Raw genomic sequence first — 26,121 nt, forward strand, 5'->3', positions numbered from 1 at the left:
TCCCACAGATGCAGAAACATCCGGCTTCCCAGGGTTTCCCTGTCGTCATAGCAAAAAGGCGGCAAGTTCTGAAAGGTTGCCGACAATCTTTGAGGGAACTCAGGAGGAGGAGGCTAGAGATCGGCCTCTCGCGCCTGATTTTCCTGGTCATTTCCAGTCGGTCTTTGAGGATTTGAATGTATATCACTCCCAAGAAGAATGTGTGAGCACAGAACCTGTTTGCAAATCCACTCAGAGAAGGAAAATGATAGTCATGTTGGGGAGATGTCGTCACTGGGTAAAGAGCCCTTTGTGTTCAAATTGTGTACTGTAACGAGAGCTGGGCCTCATTTTGTAGCCCTGGCTTGTTTGGCATTTACTAGATAGAACAGACTGATATGCAACACTTCCAAGTACTAAGATTATAGGTGTCTACCCCATGCTCAGCCTAGAAGTCTGTGCTTCGTGTTGGGAGTGGTTGAGGCAGTACTAACACCTAATAAAGTACAAGTACAGAGTCTTGGTTTTGTTCCATCTCATTTAGTAGAGCCTCAGCACAGACTTGCAGCTGTGGGTGATCATTTTCCCTATACTTGGAAACACTAATAGAATGAAGAACTTACTTTATTTCATGAGACGTGATAATTGATTTCTGAATTCAGTGTGAATCCTTTGATGATAGCAGTAAGTTGGTTTTTTTTGTTTTTGTTTTTGTTTTAATGGAGCTTGACAATCTGACCTGAAATTCGGTCAGGTTAAAAATTGTTCTGTTACTGAACTCAAGGAACCCAGCGACAGAGAGAGAGGAGTGATGAGCAAATTGGCAAAGAATGGGCTGGCAAAACCTGCAGAGACAGCTGATCTGAACAGGGGGAGAGCTCTTGGATCCCAGACTGACAGCTGGGGGACCAGCATGGGACTGATCCAGACCCTCTGAATGTGAGAGTCAGTGAGGAGGCCTGGGCAACCTATGAGGCCCTGAGCAGTGGATTAGTGTTTATCCCTCAAATACTAACAGACATCGTGTGTCCATAACACAAAGAGGAATGCTCTCTCAGCCTGGACTCTTAGGGGAGTGCCTGGACCCTACCCTGAGTGAATTGACAGACTCTAGATATCCCCTATGTGGAAGGAATTGGCAATAGGGTGGGAGGATGAGGGTATGGTGGGGGGGGGTGCAGGAGGAGGGGGAGGGAGAGGAAATTGGGATTGACTGTAAAACAAGCTATTTAAAATTAAAAATTAAAAAAATTGTTCTGTTAACCAGGGAACTAGAAAGAAAGAGGAACAGAGTAGGAGAGGTAGGCAGTGTTATGTCACTTTAACAAAATGACTGAGAGAAAAGGAGAAATTTTTTCCTGAGATAGTGAAGGGATCAGACCCTCATCTAGCCCCCTGCTTTGGCAGCCATAACAGGTTGCAGAAGAGAGCCAACAAGAGGCAGTGTTGTTTGTGATGAAACATGAACTACAAAACCCAGGTGGAGTTTATTGTGAAAAGGAACAAGGGGAAGATAGGTATTGGCCAACCAGGAACAGGGAAGGGAGAGGAAAAAGGGAAGGGCAAATAGGTGGGAGGCACTTGTTTCAAAGGGAAAGCTTGCACATACGGAGCCATGTAATGCATGACATAGTCACACAACACAGGGCCCTTTGAGCTGGCTAAGAGTCTGCATGAATGCCAGTGTGCATATCCTGCCCTTTGTCGGGGGACAGGGTCAGCACAAGCCCGAATCCTTACAGGTAGGGCTCTCACTCAGCAACATGTGCTGAGTTTCCAACCTTGTCCCAGTCACTAGGAAGCCAGATACCCACCATGTGTCAAGGAACCAATGAGAAGTTAGCAGGCAGGCTCTGGATGTGCTTTACAGTAACAGTGGAGTGCAGAGCATAGCAACTGCCCTGGGAGGGCCCATAAGCCATAGCAACCTACCTGCAGCTGCAGTTGACCAATCAACACAGGACAGGTCACCCAAGTCCAGAAGCACACCAATCCTGAGACTGTTACAGACCACAGACACTCCCTTTGCATTTCACCGGTAGTGAGCCGCCAGCACGGCTACAGTGCTACCATACTTCACAACGATGGGAGGCTAAGGGCTAAGGATGAAAATAAAGACAAAGACAGCAGCTCATTCTTACAACGAGAATGGTGTTTATTATTATGAGGGTAGAGCCTTATATACCAAAGGCAGGTTTGGTGGAAAAGCACCACGGTCAGAAGCCTATGTTCCCAGGGCCCTCCAGCAAAGGGTGGGCCAAAAACAGGAATTAGCATTTAGACAATAAACAGGAACTTGCTTGCAGGCCTTACTGGGAGGAGGGGACTAGAAGTGTTTTGCTAAAAGCTCCTAGTAACAAGCCGTCAACAGACCCCCATGGGGGAAAGGTACAACATGCACCCCAATACATTCCCTGCCCCATGGTCCCTCTGGCTCCTTCTTGCTCAACCCGCTTTGTCAGACTTACAGAGGACCCAAGTTTATACAGTTAACTCGTAAATTAATTAAAGACTCTTTGCTTTTGCATCCGATCGGGTCTCTTGGTGATTTGGTGCCCCAAACTGCGGTACATTCATCGTGGGGCTGGAGGGTACCTAGGAGAAAGATGAGGGCAGGAGATATGAAAGAATGGACGCCAAGACAGGAGTCTGATCAAGGTGACAACTTTATTTAACCCCAAAGGGATTTATATAGGGGAAGGGAGAGGGGAAGGAATGGGGGTGTGCTGCAGCTGCAATGAGCCTGGTGGAGCAAAGGTCAGTGGGAGAGGTAACCCTCTGTGCTGCCTGAAAACCTAATTCTCAGGGAAAAAGGTCTGGGGTAGAACCTCTTGTGTTGCTAGGTAACCTGACAGTAGGTTCTTACTTTTTCTGTCTCCATCTTTCCTATGTCCTCACCTAACTCCTGGTGGAATTGGGGGCTTTCTGTTGAGCTAATCTTTAACTGATAATTAAGCTGCAGGCCTGTTTCTGGAATTTAGCAGAGGTAGCAGGACGGTCCAGAGTCACGTACACTCTATGAGGGATGAATCACGTTTTATGAGTATGTGAGGCAGCAGTGTCTGGTTGATGGCCAGAGGACCCTGACAATTTGGAGGTTCAGAATTTGGGCACAACATTTGGGGGCTCATCTGGGATCCCAAAACTCACCAAGACTCCCCCCCTTGCATTGAGTCTTGTGGCACCACATCAGGTAACTCTGTTTTGCCAGAGAAAGTTTTCTGTGTTCTGTGTTTGTCAGGTTTTTGTGGTTTTATGTTTCTGCCTTTGGTTTGCTAGCAGACAATCTGAGGCTGTACAGGTCAAGTCTTAGTGGACACACTTCTGTAGAAAGACAGGCCTGGAGAAGCTTAGAGAAGTCCCAGCTTCTTGTCTGGGCAGGGTTCCTGCCATCTGAATCTGAATTTGGGCGGGAATCTGACTGAAGGCTGGATTAGCCCACCATCTGAATTTGAGTAGCTCCTGGGGCCATCCCTCCTGTCTGTGAATCTGAAACTTGAGATGGGCCCTTTGGTCTAAGTGCTGTGTTGTTTGTCTTGATAGTACACTCGCTGACATGGGACAGACCCCTTCCTCCCCTTTGTAAAAACAGAGAATCTCGTGTTTCCATGCTGTGTGCTGCTGTCTCACTACAAAGCAGCCATGCTGTGGCTGCAAGAGGCAGGGAAGTTATAGCCCCCCAGTGGCAGCGCTCACTGAATCCTGGTGGCAGTGGTGGCAGTGACTCTGGATTCGAGCCTGGCCCTTCCTGTGGATTACACCAGCTGTGCCCCACCCACCCACCTGCGTGTGGCTCCTGGTGCGGGGTGGGGGTTTTCCACCCCCTCTGCTGTCTTGCCAGTCAGGGCAAGGGGCTGCACACTGGTCTTCCCCTGCTGGGTTCACACGCTGGGCCTCGGTTTTTCCGCAGCACCTCGGGCAGTGCATAGCATCAAACTTAATCGGAAAGGCCAAGGTATTGGTTTTAATATGTTAATTCAAGTTTCGAGTTATTGAAACCACAAGAAAGACTTTGGTAAGTTTTTATGTTGACTATGAAATGAGAGAAAGGGTAGGAGACTAAAGTAATAAAGAGAGGGAAAAGGAAAGAATAATTTGCCTAAAGTAAAAATGTCTGAGGTATCAGAGAAAGAGAGTAATGTTGTGCCCAAGTTGCAAAGTCCCCAGAGACCACCAGGAAGACAGACCCACCAAACTGCAAAAGCAAGGTTTTAATTTTTCATCCAACCATGACAAGGACCCAGTCTGGCTAGCTGTCACAGCAGCTACCAGAGGCAAAAAGTTACAGGATTATATCAGTAAGTACGGGTTGGTTTCTGATTGATTGACATTTGGGATCAATTATCTTTGTTGGTCAGTGCTAAGAGGAAACATTCTGTGGTTTCTATGGCATTGTTTTGTTACTTGCAGATGGCCTATTGTACATAGATACCAATAGTTTTCAGAATTATATCCTGGAGATTACAGGGGAGGTTTTGGTGCCCTCTGGAGTTTCTTTTGTGGCCAAACTGTTCCCAGGAACCAAATATCTAGGAGGCTGGGGGAGGGGAGTATTTGGAGTTTCTTTGTGTCCAGTTTTGGCCCTAGACTCCAGGAGGCCAGAGGATCTGGAGTTTTCTTGTGTCAGAGACCTACGTGTCTTTTCTGTTGCCTGTCAAGGCTACTAAAGCAGGGGGGCTGAGTGAGGGTCTGGTCCCTTTATTTCTAAATTATTAGAAGTGAAGCTTTTGAGTTTAGTTTACCCCTTTCAAGTAAAGGTATATAGAAAGCTATAGAAGGTCAAAGGGAAATGTGAACTGTCTTCTGTGGTTTCTCATGCCTGCAAATACTGAATTTGAAAAAAGCTGCTAATATAAATTAAAATTTTGATCATATTAGGTCAATCCTGGTTAAAAAGTTTGTCTATTTCTCAAAAAATTGTGTATGCTTGTTAGAAAGTTTTATCTACATTTTCTGGTAATTGTAAGTTTTGTTGCAAGCATAGAGCTAAAACAGAAATAGTTTGGATTGCAGCCATTTTTTAGCTAGCCAGATGGCTGGTAGCCATTTTTGCTGCAGTTGAAAAAGATGCTCTAACCACCATCTTGGTTGAAAGTGACCATGTGGAGTGGGCCTAGTTAGGAGATGAAACAGATCTCTAAGAGAGTTTAGATTGAGATGGATTTTTATATGATTCATGTACCTTATAGTCACCCAGGTGATAATGGTTTTAAATGTATAAAGGGTACTTTATTTTTGATATCGCTGAAAGGCATTGAAAGATTTTTAATTTTTTTAAGAACAGTTTTTTTGCACATTTTTTTATTTTAAATAGCTTGTTTTACATGTCAATCCCAGGTTTTTAAATGTTTAAATTTATAAGGCTATGGGATACTTGGGATCATAAAATGTTTTATATTGTTAATAATTGTACTTAAATTAAAATCTAAAGTTTAGGGTCATAGCCATAAGTACCATATGCTAACCAGAAATTTGGATGTTTATTTCTTGTGATGCAGTAAGACAATGACCTAAATCTGGCAAATGGCTTGGAGTAGCTTCTAAGCCCATGATTCTCAATCCTTTGGGGGTTTAAAAACCTTTTTATAAGGGTATCCTAGGACCACCTGTATGTCAGATATTTGGACTGATAACAACAGGACATTTTTGTAATAGGGAATCACCACAACATGGAGAACTCCTTTAAAATGTCAAGCATTAAATTTTAAAAGCTAAACCCGAGAGTATAAAGTCCTATTCTTATAAAAGCTGCTAACCTATTGTAAAATGTTAAGACATACAAGTTACTAGCCATATTTATAAATGATCAAGATTGTTCATTGTAATGATGCTAAGTATTAAGGTGATTATTTACAGGGATAAACCTTACATAGTCCCCTGTAGATGTTTTCAAAAGTTAAGCTCAAAACAAGTAACTAAAAACAAGGTTGTCTATAGGATCTCTGTGTAGCCCAGGCTGGCCTCAAGCTCACTATGTGGCCAAGGATGACCCTGAACTCCTTATCCTCCTGTCCCTTACCTGAGTGTTCAGACTGCAGGAATTCATTATCATGCCTGCTTTATGTGGTGCTAGACATTGAACCCAGGCCTTTGTGCAATTGAGGCAGGCACTCTTATCAACTGAGCTACATCCTCAGCCCCAGAAAAAAAATTTAGGCCAAAGATGGAGAAACAAATTCGGTTTGCAAAAATTTTTATAGAACACTATCAGAACTTCATGTCTATTTCAGCATTCATGATGTGGGCAGGCATGGTAACTCATGCCTGTAATCCCAGTCAGTACACAGGAGACAAAAGTGGACAGATCTCTGTGAATTGGAGGCTAGCCTAATCTACATAGCAAGTTTCAGGCCAGCCATGGTTACATAATAAGACCCTGTCAAACAGAATAAAACAACAACAAAAAAAAACAATCTATGATGAAAACTGAAATTATTCTCAGAAAAAATTCATAGCTGTTCATTTTATTTAATATGTAATTAATATGCATAAAATTTTAATGATAATTATTCCTCTGAAATTTAAAAACAGGATAAATAACAGGCATTAATATAAAACTAGAAATTAATGCTTTCATTTTAGAAAAAATAAATTATTAAGTCAGACTTAAAACCATATAACACAATTTCCATGAAGGAAATTTAAATTACTAAAGGATTTGCTTCTGTCTATGGGGAAAATATTAGTCTCAAGCTGTTTCACAGAAAATTCTTCTAAATCATTAAATTTTAGACAATTCAAATCAAAGAAAATCTATATACCATAGTATAGAAAAAGACTTTAGAAATTGCTTTTTATGAAATGAGTATACTACAACACTGAAAACTGGCTGAACAGTGTCACACATCTTTAGTCCCTGCACTGGGGGCAGAGGCAGGCAAATCTCATAGTTCAAGGCCAATCTCAGCTACAGAGTGAGTTACAGGATAGCCAGGGTTACATAGATAAACCCTGTATCAAAAAACAAAAACAAGCAGTGAAACCTGAAAAAATATCATTTTTTAATGGTACCCTTTTCCTACCATGCCTGAATCAAAGATTTATCCCAAGAATGCAGAATAACTTAAGGATAGAAGTTATACCAAAAAGTCTACTAATAGAATCATATTAAAAGAAACTTCATTGGGTTTCTTATGTAGCCTTGGCTGTCTAGAACTAGTTCTGTAGACCAGGGCTAGCCTCAAATTCACAGAGATCTGTCTGCCTTTGCCTCCCAAGTGCTGAGATTAAAGGTGAGACCGCCTGGCTCATGGAGTTTCTTTCAGTCTGGTAAGGGAGCTAGAGAAGTGGCTCAGCAGGTAAGAGCACTTATTCTTGCAGAAGACCCAGGTCTGATTCCTAGCACACAACCATCCATAACTACACTTCTAAGGGATGCAAAGCCCACCACCAGTGACACACTCCAAGGCCATAGCTACTCCAACAAAGCCACACCTCCTTATCCTCATAATCCTTTCAAATAGGGCCACTTCCTAGTAACTAAGCATTCAAATATTTAAGCTTATGGGGGTCCATTCTTATTTAAACCACCACACACATAAAATATTTCTTTTAATATATGGTCATTTTCATAGTTATTGAAATGATAAAATTCAACTCCCTTATAAGAAGACCCAGTAAGTTAGTGATAAGCTTTTAATCCCTTCAACCAGTGTTAAAGTGCATTTTTTCTGTGTTGGGGATCAGACCCAGTGCATATATATCATTTATTTTTATTTATTGTTCATTGGGTTTTGGCTGCATGTATGTCTATGTGAAAGTGTCAGAAGTCCTGGAACTGGAGCTACATACAGGTATAACCTTCCATGTGGATGCTGAGAACTGAACCTGGGTCCTCTGGAAGAGCAGCGAGTGTTCTTAACTGCTGAGCCATCTCCCCAGCTCCCGTTCCTGATTTTTAAATGCTTTTTTTTTTCTTAAAGAAAAAAATCTCATGTATCCCAGGCTGGCCAAGAACTTCTGATTCTCCTTCCTCCATCTCCTGAGTGCTGGGATTACAGGCTTATGTATGCTGGGGATTAAACCTTAAAATACCTCTTTAATGGAAGCATTCCCACTAAAATTGAGACCATAATTTAAAAAATCCCACTAGCACTGCTACTATTTAGCATTTTGTCTTGGGTTCTAGCTACCACAGGTAAACAAATAAGAAATCAGATGCATTAGGATTTTAGAGAGAACTATTGGTGTATGGCATACTTGTGTAGCTAGAAAACCATACATCATATCTGAAAACACAGAGTAGTAAGGTAATAGGATGTTAAGTTGATAAAAAGAAAGTAGCTTTCACATATGCAGACAGATTACCACTTAAAGGGGACAATGAAAACCCCACTAAAATAGTAACACAAAAGACTAAATGCCTAGGAATAAGCTTCTGATACGTAGAAAATTTAAATGGATAAAAAAGTTGATTTGAATGAATAGAAAGAAACAATTTTAAGCTATGAAGACTTAACATCATAAGAAGGTCATTTCTCCCATAACTGATGTATTTCCTACATCTCCTAAATGCTAGGATTATAGGCATGCCCCACCAGGCCGGGTTGAGACAGCTGGGGCAGCAGGCCCAGGACATTGTGAATGCTAACTCTATAAACAGAGCTATAACCTCAGTCCCTTAACTTAATACTTACTCAACAGTTGGTATACAAAACAAAAACTGATGGTAGTGTCTTAAAATTGAAACCCAAACGGAACCCGACATGTTTTAACCATTTTAATAAGTTTATACAGCAATAAGTTAAGAAAATGGAATTAAGAGGAGTAGATATTAGAAAATGAGGAAAACGAAGTCTAATTTATGCTTTAAAAAAACTAAATAGATCCACTAAGTACATTAGTGGTTTTGTGTTTGTTTTAGAAACAGGCTCTTACTGTGTAGTCCTGGTTAACCTGGTATTATGTAGACCAGGCAGGCAAATTTAAAGATCCACTTGTCTTTGCCTTCAAGAGCAGGGATTAAAATGTGAACCACTGTACCCAGCTCCATCTTATTTTTTGAGGCAGAGTCTCTCACTAAACCTAGTGCTTGCGTTCATGCTTGCCTGGCTGGCCAGTGAACTTCATATCTGCCTCCCTCCTGTAGTTACAGGTGCATACCACCGTGCTTGGCTTTACATAGGTACTGGATTTAAACTCAGTTCCTCATACTTACCTAGCAAACGTGAGCCCACTGAGCCATCTGCCTCGGCCAAGACTTTATTGTGAAGTACAAGCTAAATACAGAAAAACCTGTATATTGTAAAAGCTAAAGTTTTCATCAAGGTTGTTGTTTAATAAGAAACCTGGCTTTTCCTGGCCAATGTTGTCATAACTCAACAGTAACAGTCTCTATTTCAGCAATGGGAGTAATCTCAGGGATGAAGATCTTTAGAAACAAGATTATAGAGAGAAATCTTCAGATATTGATGCAGTGGCTTGTTTCTGGGTTTCTAAGTGACCTCCAGCTTGCCAAGAAGAAGGAATAAACACACCCATTCCACAGCAGAAGGAAATTGAGAAGCAAATTGAAAGTAGTGCTCCACTGGAAGATCTCTCAAAATATGTGGACATTGATATTGCTGCACTTTCTCGAGATGAGAAAAAAAGACATTGTACATGTGCCTTATGTGGGAAGCAGTTTTATGAAAGTTCTAACCGTATTTCCCATCAGAGGAGTCACACTGGTGAGATGCCCCATGACTGTAGCCACTGTGAGAAAGGATTCAATCATAAAACAAACCTTAATAAGCACAAGTGAATCCATATAGGGAAGAAACCCTATTCCTGTACTCAGTGTGGAAAAATATCATCAGAATTTTTGTCAGAATTGCCATAAAAGAATTCATGTAGGGAAGAAAATATTTAAGTGTTCAGAATGTGGGAAAACCTTCCCCCAAATGAAGAATTTGTGCTTCACCTGCAGAGTGATATGACTGGGAGACCACACAGCTTCAAAACAAACATGGGAGAAGATTCAGTCGGTTGTCAGTCCACATTTGGTGCCAGAGAACTCACTCAGCTTCTACCACCCAGGAGCAGAAATGGGATCAGGAAAGGTCCTACCTCTGTCTGAAAAGTTTCACAAAGAATTATGAATCTCAAATATTTATTGATTAAAGAACATTTCTAAATAAATGGGTCAAAGGAAAAATGTCATGTAAAACATAGCAAAAATGCAAATAAAATTTGGTGTATTAAAATTTACAACAGTGGTGACTGGACATTTCTGTCCTTGGATGCACGTCTGAGCAAGGAGATCTGAAGCCAATGGCATTTAGCTTTCCATTTCTGTAACAAGATCTGAGAAAATTAAGAGAGGGAAGGTTTATTTGGACTCAGTGCCCAAGCTCTCAGTTCACAGTTGCTTGACCTTGTTGCTTTGGATCTATGGAAGCTCCCTATAAGAAGGGCATGGAGGGTGGAGAGGGTCTGTTTACCTCATGGGATTCTGTGAGCAAAGGAGGACACGGAAAAGGGTTGAAGTCCTATGTCCCCTTAAGGGTGTGCTGATGACTTCTTTGCATTAAGCCTTACCCCCAAACGATGGGGAAGTCCTTCTGTGTATATGTAAATAAAGCACCGTTGGCCAATAGGGAAGCAAGATAGGTGGGACTAGGAGTCTAGAGGGATTCTGGAAAATGTAGTGAAGAGAGTCGTCACCATGTGATCTTCTTGGGAAGAGGACACAAGTCTGTGCTCTCGGTAACATAAGACCTTATAAAAATATATATTAGTAGTTATGGGTAAAAAATTAGGTCAGAGCTAGCCAATTAGAAACCATAGCAAACAGCCAATATAGCATTCTGTGTGTTATTTGGGGGCTAAAGCAGCAACGGGACCCAGGAGGGATCTCACAACACCCAAAGGTCCCACCATTCCCCAATAGCAACATAACCCTGTAACACATGAACCTGAAACACGTGTATACCAGAAATCACTGAGGAAACATTACCAGCAATCCCATCAACATTAAAAGAATGATAAAAGGGAGCTGGAGAGATGACTTAGTGTTTAAAAGAATGACTGTTATTTCAGAGGACTTAGGTTGGTTCCTAGCACCCACATAACAGCTGATGTCTGAACTCCAGTTCCAGGGGCCCAGTGCCCTCATCTGGTCTCCTTGGGAACTATACACACATAATACAGGCATACATACAGAAAAACACGCATATACATAAATTAAAAATCTAAAATTTTAAAAGAATAGTAAAGGAATCCTATGAAAAGAACACTCACAAATTGGAAAACAGACCAGTTCTTTTAAAGACAGTCTATATATCAAACTTTGCACATTAAGAAATGTATGAAGAGCTGTAATCACCTTGCTTGCTAGGTTGAGTGTTCTCAGAAGTGCTCAAATCAAAGACTTGTAAGAAAGTAAGCTTAGTTCTGTCACCCAGGAGCTGGGTGGGCACAGTTTGGAATTTTCCCAGTGAACATAATTTCATAGAAGAGATGTAGCAAGTAAGGTCTCTATGATTGTGACATCACAAGAGATAATTCTGCAATGGCTGCTGAGTACATTATCAACAAAATTGTCCTATCCTAGACGAGGTGATACATGCCTTAAGTCCCAGCACTTCGGAGGCAGAGGCAGGCAGAGCTACATGAGTTTGAGGCCAGCTAGGTCTAAAAAATGAGTTAAAGGATAGCCAAGGTTACACACACCTTTAGTCCAAGCACTCCGGAGGCAGAGGCAGGGGGATCTCTGTGAGTTCCAGGACAGCCTGGTCTATAAAGCTACACAGAAAATTCTGTCTCAAAAAACCAAGAGACAGAGAGAGAGAGAGAGAGAGAGAGAGAGAGAGAGAGAGAGAGAGAGAGACTTTGTCAACAAATGGTAACGACTATATATATATATATATATATATATATATATATATATATATATATTTGTCCTGACCACAAAATGACCCACACCCAGTGCTCCAAGATGATTGACATGAATGGCTATTATTTCTTGGCCAGAGCTCAAGCTTTATCTATTTCTTTCTTCTAAATGAAATACACCGAGAGCCAATCACAAGCATCCTGAATACCAGCATCCCATCTGAAGCAACAGTCAGTCTCCAATTCTTTTCCAAAACTACCCAAAGAAACTTAGCTTATCAAAATTCCCTTTTAGCTGAGACACCTCACAGTTCCCTAGGCATGTGCATTCTCTTCTCTTCTAATCAGGAATAAAATGTAGGTTTGTTTGTGGTGCCTTTGGTCAGGTGGACACTCATTATTGAAATGAAAGGGTTTGATTGAAGCGTTTTTATTGAGCATAAGAGATGGCTCAGCAACTTGCTGTTCTTTCAGAGGACCCAAATTTGGTTTCTAGGACCCATATCAGGTGACACACACACCTATAACCCTCTTTTGTCTTCTTAGACACACACGTGCCATCCACACACACACATTTTAAATCTTTGAAAAATTTTATATTTATCTTGACATGACTAGGAATCAAACCCGGGCCTTGTACATGCTAGGTAAGCACTTCACAACTGAGCTACACCTCAAGTAGCTTTCCACTTTTCACTTATTTAGTCTACAACAGGGATTTTATTCTCCCAAGAACAACAGTAGATGCTTTCCTAACAAACAAAAATGTTAACTTTCACACAGTAGAGTAAAATGGTTTTCTTGGAAATTGCTTCTTTATAAGATTTTCTTAGCTTTACTGAGCAGATAAAAATTTCATGGTAAGCACTTTACTTAAAGCTCCCTTCAGTTCCCTGTTCCTCAGGCTGTAGATGAAAGGGTTCAGCATGGGGGTCACCACTGTGTACATCATGGCGGCTGCCATGTCACTCCCAGCTGAGTGAGAGGAGGAGGGGTTGAAATACAGGGATATGATGGTGCCATAGAAGAGGCAGACCAAAGCCAAGTGGGAGCTGCAGGTGGAGAAGGCTTTCCACCTTCCACTTGTGGATGAGACTCTCAGGACGGCAAAAGCAATAAGGATGTAAGACGCGAGGATGCAAAAAAATGGGGCTATCATTATCAGCCCTGCAACAACAAGAATCATCAGCTCATTGAGGTGTGTGTCAGAGCAGGAGAGTTTCAGGAGGGGAGTGACGTCACAGAAGAAGTGAGGGATGGTGTTGTCTGCACAGAATGAGAGTTGAGCCATGAGCAGGGTGTGCAATAGAGCATTCAGGCTGGCTACCACCCAGGATCCGACCACAAGGAGGACACAGAGCTGACGGGTCATCTTTGTTGTGTAGTGTAAAGGGTGGCATATGGCCACATGCCGGTCATAGGCCATCACAGCCAGCAGGAAATTGTCCATGACAGCAAACACACAAAGAAAATAAATTTGCATGAGACACCCAGAAAAGGAAATGGCCTGATTCCTGAGTATGTGTATGGCCAGCATCTTGGGGACAGTGGTGGAGGAGAAGCAGACATCCACAAAGGACAGGTTGCTGAGGAAGAAGTACATGGGGCTGTGCAGGTGGGAGTCTATGCCGATGGCCAGGATGATGAGCAGGTTTCCCAGGACAGTGACCAGGTACATGACGAGGAAGAGCAGGAAAAGGAGCTGCTGCTGCTGCTGGGGCTGCCTGGAGAGTCCCAGGAGGAGGAACTCGGAGACGCTAGACTGGTTGGAGCCTTCCATAGGTCTGAGTCCAGCTACAGAGGAGAGAGACAGAGGTAAGAATGCAGTCTTCAGGTTTGTATGCTACAGTCAGGTTTATACTAAGCCTTCGTTAAAGTTTCTAAATTAAGATCCACTCCTAATTACAAATTCACAAATCCCAGTTTTCCATGGTGCTTGTTTCCTGTGTTCCCCCTTTTAGTTTTATTGACTATAACGTAAAAGCATTCATGCACATACACCACCTTCCCTGCAACCATGTGTACCTCTGGTAACATTCCCAGACTCGCTCCCACCCTTTAGTAGCTCAAAGAAAAAAGAAAAGCAGCCAGTTATTGTACTGATTTCAAGCTCCAACTGATGGGTGTGTGACTCCTGCCGCTGCTCCCTCTATGTGAGAGTGAGCAACTCTTACTGCAAAAGAAACATTGGCATCTCTGCTATTCTGAAAATATCTGGATAGGCTACTTCTATTATTTTCACCTTGGAGTTGCTGGGCAATGGTGTCCTTTATTCTAAGGATTGGAAAGTCTCAGAAATCTAGGAAGGTTCTGAGAAAGTGAAAAGTGAGTGAGTGATCACTGTCTTAGTCCTCTGTGTGGGAAGGAGGTTTGGGAGAATTAGAAGGGTGTTTCCTGCAGCATCCACTTCCACTGGGTATAGACTCCCTAAGCGTCTCATTAAAGACCTGAAGAAAGTAGTTGTGTCACCTAGCTCCTGTTCCCTGTTGACCAACAATGATGGAGTATATCAAGCTCTCAGTCAGGATTTGGGGATGAGGCAATCAGGGCAGAGACAAGTCCCAAGAAAAATTCCCTAAGAGCTTAATCAACTTAATTATCTAAGCTGGTCCAGATTCTTCTTACTTTTGGCACAGAAACCGGAGGTATCGTGCTTCTGGAGTAAATGTACTCAACGCATAGGGCTATGGGTCATTTCCTGATAGGAAGCCCTGAACATACAGAAGGGAGTGACTAGCATTCCAGGGTCAGGCTCGATCCTGTGAAATATTTGGTGTAAAGTACAATGATGTCAGAGAAAGATGGAAGAATGCATAGTAATCTCTTGTGACTGAACGTCATCCATGCTCAGAGAGTAGACTTTCTTTGGGATGTCTTCCCAGCCCACAGTGAGTCATCCACTTCTGAAAATTTACGGATTCTTCAACAGCTTCATTTGTATTCCCTATCCCTCAGACAGGACTCGTGTAGAACTTAGAAACCTAGTATGGGGACAGAGGACTGGCAGGTCATCCTCAGTATGACTTGTCCCATCCATATACATCTAGAAGCTTACAACTTTTTCCTGCTTGATTCACAGATGAACAAGCAAAAAAGTCTCAAGATGACAGCAAAAAAATGTAAACACAGAGAAGCGGGAGGAAGTCCTTCTGGCTACTGAGTTTATGATTCAGGGTACTTCTAATGACCAGATAGATGAGGCCTTCCTTCCCTTCAGTGTCCAAGAGTAAAAACCTCATCTTTCTTAGCTCAGCCTGCAAAGGAGTTTATAAAAATGGCAGCATATGGTGGTTTGCCCTTCTTATTCAGACACACTGAAGTCTCAATCAAGATTGCTGCCATATTCCAGGGTAGCCTGATCTATTATACCAAGTCCCTATAGCTAGAGTGATGGCTCAGTGGTTTAGAGGATTTTTTGCTCTTGCAGGGGGTCCAGGTTCTGTTCCCAGCACCCACATGGTGTTTCTCAACCATCCTAACTTCCAGTTTCAGGTACTCTGAGATCTGACACCCTTGAGCATGCACATGGTACACATGCATGTATATACAGGCAAACACATATGAAAGAAACTTTTAATTAATTTATTCAATTTAGAAACAATATTATTTTACATGTAAATCTCAGTTCCCTCTCCCTCTCATCCTCCCATGCCTCTCACCTATCCCCACATTCACTCCCCAGGGAGGGTGAGGCCTTCCTTGGGGGGTCAAAGTCTGTCACATCATTTGGGGGAGGACCTAGGCCCTCCTCCGTGTACCTGGGCTGAGACAGTATCCCTCCATGAGGAATGGGCTCCCAAAATCCACTTGTGCACTAGAGATAAATACTGGTTCCACTGTCAGAGGTCCCATAGACTGTACAGGCCTCCTAACTGGCATCCACATTCAGAGAACTTGGTTTGGTCTTTTAAAAATAAAGGAAGAAGGTAGATCTCTGTGAGTTAGAGGCCAGCCTGGTCTACAGAGTAAGTTCCAGGACAGCCAGGACTGTTTCTTAGAGAAACCCTGTTTCAAAAAAAAAAAAAAAACAAAAGGAAAGAAGGGAGGGAAGGAGGGAGGGAGATGATACTATGTAGTCTGGGCTACATAGGCATCTCTCTCTCTCTCTCTCTCTCACACACACACACACACACACACACACACACACACACACACACACACACACACACCAGTGCAGTTTTATTCAGTGATTAGTTAAGTTTAAAATTAAAATATCAGAACTTCTGGGGATGTAGTAAATGATAGCCTCATTACCTCATCAAAAATAATTTAAGGGTCTTACTGGAGTGGTACAATACCTGTTTGTGTATGTCTAAATCTCCTCAGGGAGACTGAGGAGGAATGATCCCCAGTCAAGGTCAGTCTGGGCTACATAACTCCTCAAAACAAAACAAAACCAACTGGGAGAGATTTTCCACAGAGTCAGAACACATATCAACAATGACTTCAGAAACTATTCTTTTTAAGGTACTATACAATCTTAGTGGATTTTTAAAACTTTTTAATTTTATATGTATGAGTGTATAGGATGTCCTTGTGCTCAGAGCTAATCATTGGGGATCCAGGAATGTTCATACAGGGCTGTCTCTTCAAAGGGAGAGATGTAAAATCTGTTTTCCACCCAGAAATCTGGAAGCAGATATGGTTAAGAGCCTGGTAACCTTTTAGCTATCTGGATTCCCCAGACTCTTTTCTTGAAGTTGTTTGTCTCAGTCAGTCTATAGCCCTGTACTCCCCCCAAGCCCTTAAGAGCTTGTTTATCTTGGGCCTGTTTCCTCAGTTTATCTTCAGAACCCATCTTTATGGAAGATGCCACTTGTACTTTACAATGAGTTTCAATGGAGTCACATCTTAAGCTTTGTTGTGCACATGGAATTGAGTTAATTATCCCCAGGAAATATATTCCCAAATTGTGCTGTACTTAAATGTGTCAGATTCTCAAAGTTTGAACCAGCACTGGCTATTGAGTCATGTTGAATTGAACTATTTTTTTCTCTCCTGAGGATTGTCACTCTGCTAGCTTGGGTAGTTGCAGAGACCCCTTCATGAGTGTGCGTATATATGCATCATACACATGCCTTTAGAGTCATCATGTAGGTACTGGAAATCAACCTCTGGTCTTCTGAAGAGCAGTCTGCTCTTACCTCTAAGCCATCTCTCTAGACTGGATGCTTTAGTGGCATTTATTTCTATCAATATAGTGAGTCAGTCTGGTTTAAAGTACTGTATCAACTCCTGTAATCTACAAAGTGAAGGAGAGTTTTACTAACTTCAGAGCCATCCCGGGATGATGACAGGCATACTCAAAGCCTTTTTTCATGAGGGACCTCAAAGGAGGATTAACAGTATTAGAAGGATGGACTGCATAAAAGAACTCATCCAGTAATGAACAAATAAGGAAAAGCAAGAGCAAGTAGAAGCTAGATATGCAACATTTCAAATGTACCCAGTTTCCAACATCAAACTGAAAGATATGCAAAGGAACGGGAAAGGATGACTCTTATGCAGATGACAAGTGATCGATGTGGCCTGTGAGAAAGATAAGAGGTTATCTTTAACAAAAATATTTCAAAGTAACCATTGTAAAAATGTTGGCATTCAGAAAGGAGAGCAGGACTGGAGAAGTGAATAAAAGTACAAAACACAGTGTCAACTCAAATAGGGAATAAGTAGACAATATGGGGAAATGCCGAATGGAAATCCTGGAATTGGGAAGTAAACAATTGAAATAAACAGTCCACTAAATAGACTTAACAAAATTTGAATCAGATAAAGAGCTGATCAGATAAATACTCCTTTATGGATTTTGGAAGTTGAAGAGCAGAAAAGAAAGAATAAGGAAAGAGTGAACATGGAGTCAAAGGCAGACAGCATTAGTACGCCAAATATAAGCAATAAAGACTCTTGGGGGAAAGAAAAAGGAAAGAAGCCAGGTGTAATGGCACATACCAGTACTAAGAAGGAAGAGGCAGGTGGGTGGATCTCTGAGTTCAAGTCCAGCCAAGTTCCAGGACAGCCAAGGAAAACCCAGTCTAGAAAAAGAAAAGAAAAGAGAAAAGAGGAAAAACTACTTGAAAAAACAATGGCTGAAAACTTCTTAAATTTGTTTTTAGAGATATACATATATATATATATATATACATATGCATAAGCACAGAGTCAGGTATTATGTAAAAAGTTCTGAAAGTGAAAGATGAGGAAAATATTTCATGTTTCAAATCAATTCTCATTTGTTTTGTTTAATGGGACAGGATTTCGCAGTGTAGCCTAGAATGACCTGGAGCCTATAACATAGCCTAGGCTAGTCATGAGCTTGTGACCCTCCTGCCTCAGCCTCCTGGTACTGGCATTATAGACCTATGATACCATGTCAGACTTCTTAGTCATTTTCAAAATAAAATTCAAAGCATTCTGTAAGTTTTTTATGTTTTAAAAGAGAAATAGAATTACTAGGGAGTAGAAACAAAAAAATCAGTAAAGACACAATTAAAGAGACATGAAGTAATTTAGAACACCCCATAAAATAACAGTTAGAAGCTTAGATGTAACCTAGTATTTGAGTAAAAATATCTGAGCCCATTTACATGAATATGACAGAACAGGAGAAATAATGCAGTTGACTAACATGTCTGGGTATTGGGATTGTACACAATATTTCCCTTTTAATCACCTATTTTCCTACTTTAATGTTGTATGCTCATTAACAAAGTTCATGAGCCGATAAAAACATTAGCTCAAACTAGTAGAATTATGTTTTCCTGTAGCTCCAAATGAACCCTTTCCTACTTGTCTGGTCAATACTGTGATCTTCCTATTGGCTGTATTGATATCAGGTCCCACCTTGAAACACATGGCAGATCAAAACCAGCTATTACTCCATCTAGCACCCTCATCTGGCCTCTGTGGACACCAGGAATGCACATGGTACACAGATGTACATGCAGGCAAAACACTCATACAGATATAAAGTAATAAATAACAATTTAGACACATACACACACACACACACACACACACACACACACTGGCGTGCACACAGGATTTAGCCAAAGAACTAACATTTTCAGCAGGCCTTTGGAGTGTGTTAGGTGAACGTCAGAAAGGAAAATAATACACAGACCTTGCAACCCTCCATCAACCGTCTGAAGCCCTTAAACTGCCACTCCAAAGCCAGACCTTGCTTTTGTTCTTATGACACAGGGATTCACCCTATAGGTGAAGCTGGCCAGGAACTCATCTGCCCCCAGATAATCTCAAATTCACTATTCTCCTGCCTCAGTCTCCTGAGTGCTTTGATTTTATGTGTAATCAAGCAAACATGACTTCTCAACTTTTTTATACCTTGGACACATCTTCAAAACAAATTTCAAAGCATAATATAATTTCAGCATTTCATAGAGAAAAATAACTACTAGTAAATACAAATATGAAATGTTAGGAGATGCTTTTTCTTTGTGAGAAACCTTCCTGCCCGCCTGGTTCTAGATCCGCATCAGTCCCAAAAAAACACACAGGAGGCTATATTAATTATGAAGCTGTTGGCCTTGCTTGTTTCTTACTGGCTAGCTCTGACTTAAGTAATTACCCCATAATTGTTCATCTAAGTATGTCTCTTACCGGAGAATGGTTCCGGGCTTCCTACCCCCATGGCGTTACATCTTGACTCTCTTATGTTTCTCCTTCCCAGAGTCCTCCTGGACTCCTAGTCCCTCCTATCTAGATTCCCTATAGGCCAGACAGTGCTTTATTGACAAATAACAGGACTTCCCCAACAATGAAAGATCTGTGAAAATGAAAAAGTAGACACTGTTTTAAAAAGTTGTGTGATACAATGAAATCTGAAAGCTAACATACATATTTTAACTAAGTGAAACTTCCAGAAGAACCAAGCCTACGTAGAGAGACTTATTTAGAAAAAAAAGTAGTAGTGGTGCACACCTTTAATCCCAGCACTCGAGAAGCAGAGGCAGGCAGATCTCTAAGTTCAAGGTCTACAGAGAGAGTTCCAGGACAGCCAGGGCTGTTACACAAAAAAACCCTGTCTCAAAGAACAAAAACAAACAAAAAATAGGCTAAGTGAAAACACCAGCAAACACTGGCAAATGGAACAGAGGAAGGAAAAGGGGGTACAGCTGACTGACATGTCTGGACACTGGACTTGGAGAAGGCACAGCACAGTTCATTGTTACTGACTTGACTTACTTCTTTCCTAATGTTATATGCTACATAAGCCCAGATAACAAGAATAACAAATTAAGCACAATGAGCTGTAGAATTAGGGTTTCCTGCAGCTCCAAAAAACCCTTGGTTCTCAACACACCTGGTCAGACCTTCCTCTGAGGTGGGCTCAGGCAAGGTCTCTGCTGTGAGAGAAAATGAATAGCTGTGCTGTCCAGGATGTGGCCTGAACTGTGTCCTGGCAGTCTGCTAAGGGACACAGAGAATTACTTAGAGCATCAGTCGCAAATAAGATCTCTGATAAAGTGGTAGGACAAGACAGGGAAGACCATGTTGTGACCACACAAGATCTCCCAACAAAAACAGCAGCATCTGCTGCCCTGATAATGACTGACACATGTGTCTCCTGCTGTTTGAATAACCAGAGCCCAGTCTTCTAGGTGACTTGGGAAACACATCCATCCTGACAGGAATCAGTTCCCAATTCCAACCATACCCGACACAGGCCCAGGCTAATCATCAATCCCTTAGAAGCATTATCTCATTGATACTAGTGCTTATTCTTTAAAGCTGTGCTCTCTTATAGTAAGAGCAAAAGTACATGTGTATTCATTGTGGAATTTGTTAAGGCTTTGATATGAAAAACTAGAGATATTTGTTAAAGAGTTTTCTTCATTCTTTTACCTAAAGGAACTATATCGTGAGTATTGCTCAAAAAATTAGTTATTTTCTTTAAAACATTTTTTGTGTATGTGGGTGGTGTGCCTGCATGTATTTCTGTATACCATTGGCAGGCCTGTTGACAAATGGAGGTCACAAGACTGTGTTCAACCTGAAAGGTTTGTAGTTGTAAATAGTTGTGAGCAGCCTTGTGGGCCCTGGAAATCAAAATCAGGTCCTCAGCAAACAGCAAGTGCTCTTGATTGCCGGTCATCTCGAAAGCTTTTCTTATAAAAGACAAGTAGAATTTCAAATGAAGTTCCAGATGATTGATACAACTACACAGGATTATTGAACATTCCCTCTGTGATATGAGTCACTTTCGACATTGTAGAGGAGATAAATATTTCATAGTAAGCACTTTCCTTAAATGCCCTTTCAGGTCCCTGTTCCTCAGGCTGTAGATGAAAGGGTTCAGCATGGGGGTCACCACTGTGTACATCATGGCGGCTGCCATGTCACTCCCAGCTGAGTGAGAGGAGGAGGGGTTGAAATACAGGGATATGATGGTGCCATAGAAGAGCAGACCACAGCCAGGTGGGAGCTGCAGGTGGAGAAGGCTTTCCACCTTCCCCCTGGGGATGAGACTCTCAGGACGGCACAAGCAATAAGAACATAAGACACCAGGATGCAAACAAATGGGGTGAGCATGATCACAGCTCCCTCTGTAAGAATCATCAGCTCATTGAGGTGTGTGTCAGAGCAGGAGACTCTCAGGAGGGGAATGATGTCACAGAAGAAGTGGGGGATGATGTTGTCTGCACAGAATGAGAGTTGAGCCATGAGCAGGGTGTGCAACAGAGCATTCAGGCTGGCTACCACCCAGGACCCGACCACAAGGAGGGCACAGAGCTGACGGGTCATCTTTGTTGTGTAGTGTAAAGGGTGGCATATGGCCACATGCCGGTCATAGGCCATCACAGCCAGCAGGAAATTGTCCATGTCCACAAACATGGAAAGGAAATACATCTGTGTGAGACACCCAGAGAAGTAAATGGCCTGATTCCTGAGTATGTATATGGCCAGCACCTTGGGAACAGATGTCAAGGAGAAGCAGACATCCACAAAGGACAGGTTGCTGAGGAAGAAGTACACGGGGCTGTGCAGGTGGGAGTCTGTGCCAATGGCCAGGATGATGAGCAGGTTTCCCAGGACAGTGACCAGGTACATGATGAGGAAGAGTAGGAGGAGGAGCTGCTGCTGCTGCTGGGGCTGCCTGGAGAGTCCCAGGAGGAGGAACTCGGAGATGCTAGACTGGTTGGAGCCTTCCATAGGTCTGAGTCCAGCTACAGAGGAGAGAGACAGAGATGAGAAATGTAGAAGCTGGTGGTTTAGATGCAACAGATCACCCATCATCTATGAGCATGCTGAAGATACATATCCCTACATCCCAATCTAAAGTAGTTCTGTTCCCACTGGTTTCGCCCTTTTAGCTGTATTGAATAAAGCATAATCACAGTTTTGCACATACACTCCCATCCCACACAATCTGTGCTCCTGTGTTAACGTCCCAAGTCTCTCTCCCACTCCCTAGCATCAAAAAGACAACAACAAGAAAAGCAGCTGATTATTCTCAAATACTCCATGACATACTCCTGACTTTGGCTGTTTCTCCTTGATGTGGAAGATTGAACATCACTTGTTACAGAAGAAACATTGCCATCTCCACTGTTCTAATGACCCAGGTGGGCAGATGCTATGGTTTCAACCTCTGTTTCACCTGGAAGTCTCTAAGGATTACAAAATCTTTGGCTCATAAGAAGATTCTGAGCAAGTGAAGAGTGAATGGTCAGCGTCCTAGCCCTGTGAAGAAAGGAGATTTGTGAGAATCAGACAGGTATGTACTGCAGCACCCATCCCACTGGGTCTAGACTCCCTGAGCATCTCATTAGAGACAAGCAGAAAGTCACTGTCCCACCTGTTTCCTCATCCCTGAGGATCAGTAATGATGTCAAAGTGTGTCATCCCAGTCCTGGGTCAGCCCCTGGAAACCTTTGGTGACTTGGATATTGTTAGAACTCTCTTTCCCTTTGTTGACTATGTGACCTGTAAAATTAATACTTTGCACCATTGTGACTGACATAAATCAAGAGGCATAAATCACACCATAGAATCCAATCAGTACATAACCTCTTAAAAGAAATACTTTTTGAGGTGGTTGGTGTGTGTTCTAACTCTGAGGAGAACTCCTTCTAGCTGGTTTGTTACTATTTTTTTAAGAATCTTGGTATGTAGCCCAGGCTGACTCCAACCTGTTTGTTTCACCTTCCTCAGCCTCCTTGTAGTGATATTTTGTTTCTGCTCTAATGAAGCTTGACTGAAGATCAGAGGGTGGAACTAGTCACTAGTTAACCATAGAGGCCATGCAGTGGTGGCAAACACCTTTAATCTCAGTGCTTGGGATCCTATGCTTATGATCCCAGTGTTTGGGGGGGCACATACTTTTAATCCCAGCACCAGGAAGTTGGAGACAGGAATATAAGGTGGGTGGAGATAGGATCTTGTCCCTTTCAGTCTAAGATTTCATAGAGATAAGAATTCTAATGGTTGGCTGCTCCTTTGCTTCTCTGGTCTTTCAACGTTCACCCTCGATATCTGACTCCAGGTTTTTACTGGTAAGACTAATTAGGAATGAACCTCATCTGGCAACCAACTTTGGGGCACAACTTCACACCAAAAAAAGGTGATTGCCTGTTGCCTTGCAGATTTAAAACAGTTGACAGACAAACCAGTATAGGTTGAGCAATGACCTTTAACAAGAGACTGCAGACCTTAGAACAGCTGGTACAGGAGCAGCTAATGGTCAGCATATTGAAGAGTTTACCAGTCCTTGCAATTCTCTTGTATTTGTTATTAGAAAGAAATCTGGAAAATGGAGAATGGCAAGAGATAGAAGAGCTGTTAATAAGGTGATGTGGCCAATGAACGCTCAACAGAATGGAATTCCTTTGCATTCTCTATTACCTAAAGGATGGCCTCTTTTAGTTAATGATTTAAACGATTGTTTCTTCACTATATCTTTACAAGAAAAAGACAGAGAAAAATTTGCCTTCACAGTGCCTACTTATAATTTTCAGTCTGTTAGGAGACATCAGTGGAAGGTTCTGTCATAGGGAATGTTAAATAGTCTCACCCTGTGCCAATATTTTGTAAGTCAGCCTTTGAAAATGATACACACACAATTTTCTCAATCTATAGTTTACCATTATATGGACAGTATGTTACTGGCTTATTAAAATGTAGCTGTTTAGAGAGAATGTTTGAAGAAGTAAAGAAAGTTTTGCCGTGTTGGGGATTATAAATTGCTCATGAAAAATACAAAGAGACAATTCTATTAATTACTTAGGATATAAAAAAGTCTACAGAAAATTAAACCCCAAAAGGTACAAATCAGGTGAGATCAATTGTGGACTCTTAAGGACTTTCAAAGATTTCTCTGAGACATTGCCCATCTCTGGTCCGCTATTGGAGTAAGAAATCAAGAACTGAGTAATTTGCTCCAAACCTTAAAAGATGACAAGGACTTAACTAATCCTAGAGAAGTATCAGCTGAGGCTGAGAGAGAAGTGGCTGACGTGGAAAAGAAATCACGGGATGCAAATGTGGATTGTTTGGATCCAGAGCTTATTTTACCCTCTGTGAATTCTCCTACCAGAGTGCTAATGCAGAAGGCAGAAGATATCTTAGATCTTTTTACAACATAAACAAACAAAAAATTAAAAACTTATGTGGAAAAGGTCTAAAAAGAAAATTGAGACTTCGTCAATTAGCAGGAATAGACCCAGCAGAAATTGTAGTACCATTTACTAATGATGAAAGTGACAAATGATGGGCAAAAAGTAAACCTTGGCAAAGAGCTTGCAGTAATTTTTGGGAGAGATTAACAACAAATATCCGAAGAGCAAGAGTTTAATTTATAAAGAGAACTAACTGGATCCTTCCTCATATTGTCCAGGAAACATTAATAACTGGAGCCCCTACCTTCTATACTGATGCAAATAAATCAGGGAAGGCAGGTTGCAAATCAGGAAATTTAAGAAGAGTGGCTCAAAGCCTTTATTATTCTGTCCAAAAGTCAAAATTATATGCTATTCTCATGGTATTAATAGATTTTCTGGAATCTATTAACATAGTTACTGACTCTCAATATATAGAAAGAGATGTTTTGCATATTGAAAATACTGAATACATGCCAAAAGATACAGTATTTAATTTATTGTTGATTCAGTTACTAAAAATAATCAGGAATAGGAATCATCCTATATATGTAATACATGTCTGATCCCATACAGGTCTGCCAGGCCCTCTATCACAAGCTAATGAAGAAACTAATCAACTATTGATAGGAAATGTGCTAGAGGCCTCAGAATTTCATAAAAAGACACCATGTCAATAGCAAAGGTTTGAAAAATATTTTTCCATCACATGGCAACAAGCCAAGGAAATTATAAAGCCATTCCCTGTGTGTTCTTTGTTCAATCAAACTCTAATACCTACAGGAAGCAACTCAAAGGGTACTCAAAGGAATGATATCTGGTAAATGAATGTATTTCATTTTGTAGAATTTGGAAAATTAAAATATGTACACCATCCCATTGATACCTAGTCAGGATTTCAACAGGCAACTGCCTTGAGTTCTGAAAATGCTGATTAGGTAATTACACATTTGCCACCATGGACATACATGTACAAATTAAGAGTGACAATGCTCCAGAATATGTCTGTAGTAAAATGAAACTGTTTTGCTTATTATAATATAAAGCATATTACAGGTATACTGCATCATCCTACATGGCAAGAAGTTATAGAAAGATGTAAATGAACTCTAAAGGATATGCTAATTAAACAGAAATGTATAAGAAAGACCTCCAGAAATAAATTTTATAATATTTTATTAACCATGAATTTTCTAAATGCTAATGAGAAAGGAATGACATCTTCAGAGAGACACTGAATAGTAGGGGAAAAACTACAGAATTAAGTCAACCTGTATACATTAATGATGATTTGATCTCAGATTGGAAACTATGATATGTGTTATGTTAGGGAAGGGGTTTTGCTTTGTTTACACATGAGAAGAAAAGCTATGGATAACATCAAAATTGATAAAGACTAGATTTGAACAAGAGAAATCTTGGGATTAGAAGAAGTGATAGTTCATTAAACAGCATGGCTGTTCAATCTAAACTAACTTTAAAACTAACAAGTGCTTTTCATTTGATCAGACATAACTGGCCATAAGGGACCCTCCCCAAAATTAGGGTTGCAGAAGGATTTTGTTTTTCTGTTTTCAAGAGAATGTAGACATCCAACTAAGGAATCTGAAGACCACTGGACACATGAGACAAGTGAAGAAAAAGAACAAATTATCCCCCAAAAAAGTCTCAAGAAAAAGACTAATATGGCCTATTAATATATCACATTTTCAAC

The 26,121-nt window shown here is 41.3% G+C and overlaps 2 protein-coding genes and 1 pseudogene across 2 annotated transcripts; 1 reads left to right on the plus strand and 2 right to left on the minus strand.

Moving 5' to 3' along the window:
* Positions 1–8: 8 nt before the first annotated feature.
* On the plus strand, positions 9–10,080 carry Znf200 (zinc finger protein 200). The gene is given in 7 exon segments (XM_040747923.1): positions 9–23; positions 59–218; positions 221–266; positions 9,310–9,765; positions 9,767–9,855; positions 9,858–9,919; positions 9,922–10,080. Coding segments are annotated over 7 exon segments (987 nt in total).
* A 2,348-nt stretch (positions 10,081–12,428) lies between these two features.
* Positions 12,429–13,588, minus strand: LOC101840485 (olfactory receptor 1361). Its single transcript, XM_005081656.3, has one exon. The coding sequence runs from the start codon at positions 13,571–13,573 to the stop codon at positions 12,629–12,631; it is 945 nt and encodes a 314-aa protein (XP_005081713.2). The 5' UTR covers positions 13,574–13,588; the 3' UTR covers positions 12,429–12,628.
* Positions 13,589–21,007: 7,419 nt separating this feature from the next.
* LOC121141081 lies at positions 21,008–21,966 on the minus strand (annotated as a pseudogene).
* Between the last annotated feature and the right edge of the window lie 4,155 nt (positions 21,967–26,121).

This window comes from Mesocricetus auratus, unplaced genomic scaffold, assembly GCF_017639785.1.
Source record: "Mesocricetus auratus isolate SY011 unplaced genomic scaffold, BCM_Maur_2.0 Super-Scaffold_100007, whole genome shotgun sequence".
Taxonomy (NCBI): domain Eukaryota; kingdom Metazoa; phylum Chordata; class Mammalia; order Rodentia; family Cricetidae; genus Mesocricetus; species Mesocricetus auratus.